Below are 6,449 nucleotides of genomic sequence, written 5' to 3' on the forward strand. Positions count from 1 at the left end.
CTTATAAGTTTTTTATAATTATTGGTATGCAGAGTATTGTTTAACCATCAACAACAATACTAAAAAAATATGTAGTTTTCTGACATTCTGGTAAAATATAATGCTATTAAACAAAAATAATACCCTTGTGTAGTCAAATCAGAGCATACATAATTCTCTATAAAGTAATAGGTTCGTAGCTGTATTGAGAACAACATTATCTAAACTATAATTGAAGTTTTGTTGAATAGAATGGAAAGAAGCATTAATCTTCAGTTGTTCTCCTCTGACTAAATCAAATGAAAAGGATTAGCACGTCTAATTATAAAATGAATCCATAATTTGAAGTAACATAGGATTATTAATGGACCAAACAAAGAAAAAAAAGTCTATCATCTAAAAATGGCCAGCTAATACCCAAAATTGTCATAAGTCAACCGTCTAATCCCGTTGAACGATTAACCTGCTAGAGTTTTTGTTTAACATAATTATAGGGGATCACGATAGTTTCCCATTGTTTTGAAATAATCTTGACTCAAAAGTATTAACTAGTTCAACAGCAACAACTTTTAACTGGTGTTATTTCATTTTTGAAGTCGGGATATTTGAGCTTTGTGAAATTTTAGGAATACAAATTGAAAAGTAAGATTAATGCATGAGTGGTGATCTGTAATATGGAGTCTTATTGTTTGAGTGTCCGCGTCACCAGAATGATCCTGCAGAAGATGCTGTTGATCCTGAGTCTGCTACTGCTAGTATTAGATGATTTACCCAGAGGAGGTGCTACTTCCACTGGTACAGATGATCCAGCCTTTGTAGGCTACAACTGTCCGGTGGATGGCTACTCTTACAGTGCAGGCAGCCCGTTTGAAGAAAATTTGAAAGATGCCCTTTCCACCCATCTGGTTGCCAATGCCTCGCGTTTAGCCTTCTCAAACTTTACTACGGGAGAAGGTGTTGACCAAGTGTATGCTATGTACTACTGCAGGGGCGATGTTGGTCTCCAAACCTGTCATGATTGTGTTGATAGTGCTGCAACAAAAATATTAGATGTATGCAAACTACTGAAACAAGGCATAGTTTGGTACGAGGAATGCACCTTGCGTTATGCCAACTACTCCATCATCTCCTTTGATACCCAGGATCTTAACCGTTATTTCCCAAGACATAACAACACTCCTGTTATGGGGGATTATCTCAATCAATATCAGCCAATATTTGACAGCACCATGAGAAGCCTCATTGATCAGGCAGCTAATAATGATAGCCTTACACCGCGAGGTTTTGCCACAACAAGTGTTAGACTCTCATCATCTCAGACATTAAGGGGGATGGTTCAATGTGTTCCCTTCATTACTGGCACATCTTGTCAGAGATGCCTCACAGCGGCTCTCAGGCTAATGGATCTTTGGACCACTACTATGGAATTTCTTCCAATTTGTCTAGTTGGGTTTGAGTTGTACGGATTACAGCCTTCAGCCCCTCCACCCTCTTCATCAACTCTACCAGGTAAGTGGTAACAATCTCTGGATATATCATCTCTTGCCACCACAGTGAATTACAATGTTCACACTACATATAAATTGCAATGCGATTAAATTGTTGCCTCCCTTTATATTCTTACAGTACGCTTTAAGGTTCTTATACCCCTGCTATCTGTGGTTGTAATTTTATTACTTCTCTGTGGCTTTTGGTTTTGGAAGCGCCATCCTTCAAAAGGTAAGAAGACTAAGAACTAGTAAGGTTGTATTATTCAGTTCAGTTTTAGTTTTAGTTTTAGAATTCTTGTATAATTCAGTTCAGTTTTACCTGATGATAAAAATTATCTTTGCTATTGTACTTATGTCTTTGAAGCATAATCTATATACAACTAACATACTAGTTTTTACTTTTTCTCTGTTCAGGGAATAAACATCCACCACCTGGAAAACAGCAAGACGATCCTTTCATCCATGATTCAAAAGAAAACGGTTGAGTGCCATTCATAAACTTTTTTTTGGCAAACTATACAATGCTAATTTCTAACCCCATAGTAAACTAAACTAAACTATAACACCGTTATAATCAATACGCTCTAAGTTATAACATAAAACAATGATTACAGAACCGTCAATTGAAGACAATCTAGAAGCAAATGAAAGAGGGAGGCAGCATGGTTTGGCACAGTTTACCTATTCTGAAGTGGAAGACATGACAAGTGGATTCAGGGAAAAGATAGGGGAAGGTGGTTTTGCAGTCGTCTATCATGGTTGTTTAAAAGATGGCAGCAAAGAAGTTGCAGTCAAGGTGTTCTCAAAGACCGAGGCCCCTAAGCAATTTAGCACTGAGGTTCGTAATAAGGCAACCAAATAGAAAATCATGCTCTCTTGATATCATTTATGCTGTATGATATGAGAGCTAAAGCCTTAAGAAATGTTTTTGGCACAGATTGAAGTGCTTGGTCGAATTTCTCACAAGAACTTGGTTTCTCTCGTTGGATACTGTGAAGAAGGAACCAACTTGGCACTTATTTACGAGTTCATGGCCATGGGAGACTTGAAAGCTCTTCTCTCAGGTAGGACCTTGCATCCTAAAACTTCTACAGTCCTTTATTTTTTCCTAGCTGATGCACTTGTTAATTGAACCAAATGTTTTTTTTTTTTTTTTTTTTTTTTTCCTCCTTTCAACAACAATCAATTTGATTTTTGGGTGGTTTATGAACAGAATATTCTGACTCTATAACCTGGAGAAAGAGAGTTGAGATAGCAATCGACACAGCTCAGGGTGAGAGATATAAGATAACATTCGTTTCTGCTTCTAAATCAGATTTTTTTTATCAGATCACTCAGTATATTAAAGTTTGTTGTGTAACTCTATATGTAGGACTGGATTACTTGCATCATGGTTGCAGCCCGCCTATAGTTCATAGAGATGTGAAACCCGCTAACATTCTTCTAAACAAAGAATTTCGAGCAAAGGTAGCTGATTTTGGGTTTTCCAAAATCTTCCCAGCTGAATATGTTTCAAATTTACAAACAAGGGTTGTTGGAACACTAGGCTATCTTGATCCTCAGTAAGTGAGCCATTTCAGTCATTCATACATGACTATCTTACATATTCTAACACTCTTTCATCAAAGTAATACATTGCACACTACTAATTGAAGTGGGCTAAAACTTTTATGCCACAATGATTATTACAGGTATAATTTAACAGGACAGGTGCATGAAAAAGGCGATGTTTACAGCTTTGGGGTTGTTCTGTTGGAGCTAATCACAGGGAAAACAGCAATAGTAAACAGAGTCATGAACTTGGGTCAATGGGTTAGGAGCGTGCTTGAAAGAGGGGATATAGCCAGCATACTAGACCAAAACCTGAGACACGGTGTAGATGACAACTATCTCACAGTGTGGAAAACAGTAGAACTAGCAGTGAGATGTATTCAGCTAGAAATTGCAGATAGGCCAACAATGACTCAAATAGTGACAGAACTCAAAGAGTGTTTGAACATGATGAACACAGAAAGTTCTAGTTCAGCTAAAGACTCTCTAGAGATGATGAGCGCAGCTATTTCAAGTAGTACGATGTCTCCCACACCACGCTAGCTAGCTAACACGAGTCACTTTTTAATTTTTTGAAAGAAAGCTAGCTTAAACTTCTGTTACGTACTCGTCCCATTCCTTGACTTAAAGCATCAAGCCTGTATTAAACTTTGTGTATTCTTGCTTCTTTTTGAATTGATTTTTGTTCCAAATAGGGTATATCCTTGTTATAGTGAGAAAACTTTAACGAGTTTTTGTTATGATTCCAAGCACATTTTTTTTTTTTGACGGGATTCCAAGCACATTATGATTGTCAAATATGTTGTTAGGTGAAATGGCTAGGTACGAATACAATAACCAAGAACATAAATAACTCCGTATATTTGTACAGCCCACCATATACAAAAATGATGTTATAGTGCAATTTTTTCCCCAGTTTTTAGATAGAATGTACTTCATTATTTACTCAGACTTCTAGATTTGAAATTTTGAACACACAATTAAAGAAGTTCCCTCTTGCTTAAATTTAATAGCAAGGATTTTTGAACAAGTTATACAATTAACTAGAGATAGAAAATGAAATAAACTATTGTTGACTAGCTTAAACTTTGAATAGATTGAAATATCTTGATTGCAGGTAGAAAAAAATTTGAAGAATCACTTTAATAAGCACTTTTAAAATAAGATAAGGTTATCATTTCCTCATAGTTCATGCCTAGTTCATGAGTCATGACCAGGCCAGAGCCAGAGGGGTATATTTATATAATTAGCAATCAACGATTTCATCAAAGTTTATATAATTAGCATTCAACGGAGTAATTAAAATTTGTGTAATCATATGATTACGGAAATGCATTGACCAACATTTGTTTTTTTTATTTTTGTTATTGAAGTCGGAGCTGCATTTAGTATGATTAAGATTCCTCTATAATTGCTACTACATCAAGGAAGATGTAGTTTAAAAAACAACTAATTAGTACAGTAGGCACCATTTCCTCCCTGTCAAGTTCCTTACAACTCACAATAGTCAGTAGTTCCCGTCAGCGAAAACGAAATATGGAGAAGAAAAAGTAAAATGGAAAGAATAATGTATATACTTGTATGTACGTATGTAGTACGGAATACTTGTATTACATATTGACCGGAACACCAAAGTTGAAAAGGAAAAACACTAAAAAACATAAATAAATACAAACAAAGATATAGATTTTGTTATATATTGATGTGAAGAAAATAGAGATGGTTGAACTGATGATTAAGAACTTTTCTTTTGTAAAAAAAACATGTCACGTAATAAAGGTTAAGATAATGCGACAACTAATTTCAAATAGAATATTAGTAAGATCCACACTCCCGCCTCTTAATCTAGACATTGTTACATCTACCCATTAGAGCCTCCGGCCAAGTACTGATAGGCTATTTAAATATACAAGTATATGTTTGAGAATAATGGAATGAATTAATTACTAATCTCTACTAGAGATAGGTAATTTAGCTAGTTGGTAAACCAGGTTTTTCTTTCCCCTTGACTTCAATGCCATGCCTCCAGGTATGAAGATATACAATCTTCTGAAACAAGGCATTGCTTTTTATGGGGAATGCACCTAGCAGGCTAGCATTTTGCTAACCACCAGTCCATCACAAATTTTGAGCAATCGGTACCACCCACACTTGATAGTGTGATAAGAGGCCTTATGAATCAGGCTGCTAATTACGCAAGCCTCAGACTCCAGGGGCTTTGCCCACCATACAAGCCAGCATCTCATTATCACAGACCTTATGGGGGCTTGCTCGAAGCGCTCCAGTCTACTGGTGCCTCTTTTCAGATATTCGTTGGGGTTGCTCTCACTCAAACTGGACCTTTGGGCCAACAACATGGTGTTCCTCCCAATTTCCCTTAACCATGTAACTTACTAACTTGTACTACTAGAATGCTGTAAAAAGGTTGCTAAGCAAGCAGTTCAGCAGTTGCCATGGTTACTTGGATGACAGCAGAGAAGTTGAAGTCAATGTATTTCCAAAGAACGTGCAACTAAGCAATTTAGCATTGGTTTGTACTTTGTAATTTTATAAAACCAAATAACGAACTATTCTCCCTAGACATAGGCTTATGAATACTGATAGGAGATGATGCAACACATACTTGGAAGAATTTCTCACAAGAACTTGATTACAGTAGTTAAAATGTAGATGATGGATACTGTAAAGAAGGAACAAACTTGGATTTATTTATGATACAGACCAGACTTAGGGATTGATCCTAACGGAGCTAATTACAGGAAAACAACAATTTCAACACGTGAGTTTGGGTTAATGGGTTAGGATCATGTATAGAGATGGGAACTTAGGCAGCACACTAGACCTTAGGTTGAGACAGAATATAGATGACATACATAGTTTAAAAAACAGATGAGTTAGCTGTGATATGTGTGTTCAGTTAGACGGAGCAGAAAGACCAATAATGAGTCATTGTCACAGAGCTCAAAGCGTGCTTGAAAGTATAAAATCCAAGGAGTTTCATTCCAAAAACCTAGTAAACCTATTTCAATTAGTACAATGCCTTTCATACCACCCTAGCTAATACTCTTTCTGTTACGCTTCTACCATTTCCTTTCACACTTCTCAGACTTATTTAACTTTGCTTCTTCTAGCTTCTAATTATTCTGGCCTGTACAGAATGTATCAGTCTTCTATGCAGAATTCTTTCAAGTGACATAATTGACAGTGTACATTAGCCCTGCTATCTCAGAATCTCAGATAGACTGACTGTCAAAACAATCAGATTTTCTCCCACGATTCAATAGTAGATTTTTTTTACCTGAAAACAATAGCCTCTAAATTGTCTTGAATCCAACATGAAGAAACTGCATTTCCGGAAGTTATCATTAATTCTTGATTCTTCCCATCATTCTGCCTAACAAACAGATGATAGGAGAACGCAGCACGAAT

The 6,449-nt window shown here is 36.3% G+C and overlaps 1 protein-coding gene across 1 annotated transcript; it reads left to right on the plus strand.

Annotated features, from left to right (window-relative positions):
• The first annotated feature begins 334 nt into the window (after window positions 1-334).
• LOC110711853 (probable LRR receptor-like serine/threonine-protein kinase At1g51820) lies at window positions 335-3,988 on the plus strand. The gene is made up of 8 exons (XM_021890297.1): window positions 335-1,488; window positions 1,606-1,698; window positions 1,884-1,949; window positions 2,084-2,307; window positions 2,407-2,533; window positions 2,683-2,742; window positions 2,842-3,031; window positions 3,161-3,988. The coding sequence occupies exons 1-8, from the start codon at window positions 654-656 to the stop codon at window positions 3,561-3,563; spliced, it is 1,998 nt and encodes a 665-aa protein (XP_021745989.1). The 5' UTR covers window positions 335-653; the 3' UTR covers window positions 3,564-3,988.
• The last annotated feature ends 2,461 nt before the right edge of the window (window positions 3,989-6,449 follow it).

The sequence above is a fragment of the Chenopodium quinoa genome, unplaced genomic scaffold (assembly GCF_001683475.1).
Source record: "Chenopodium quinoa cultivar QQ74 unplaced genomic scaffold, ASM168347v1, whole genome shotgun sequence".
In the NCBI taxonomy this organism is placed as follows: Eukaryota; Viridiplantae; Streptophyta; class Magnoliopsida; order Caryophyllales; family Amaranthaceae; genus Chenopodium; species Chenopodium quinoa.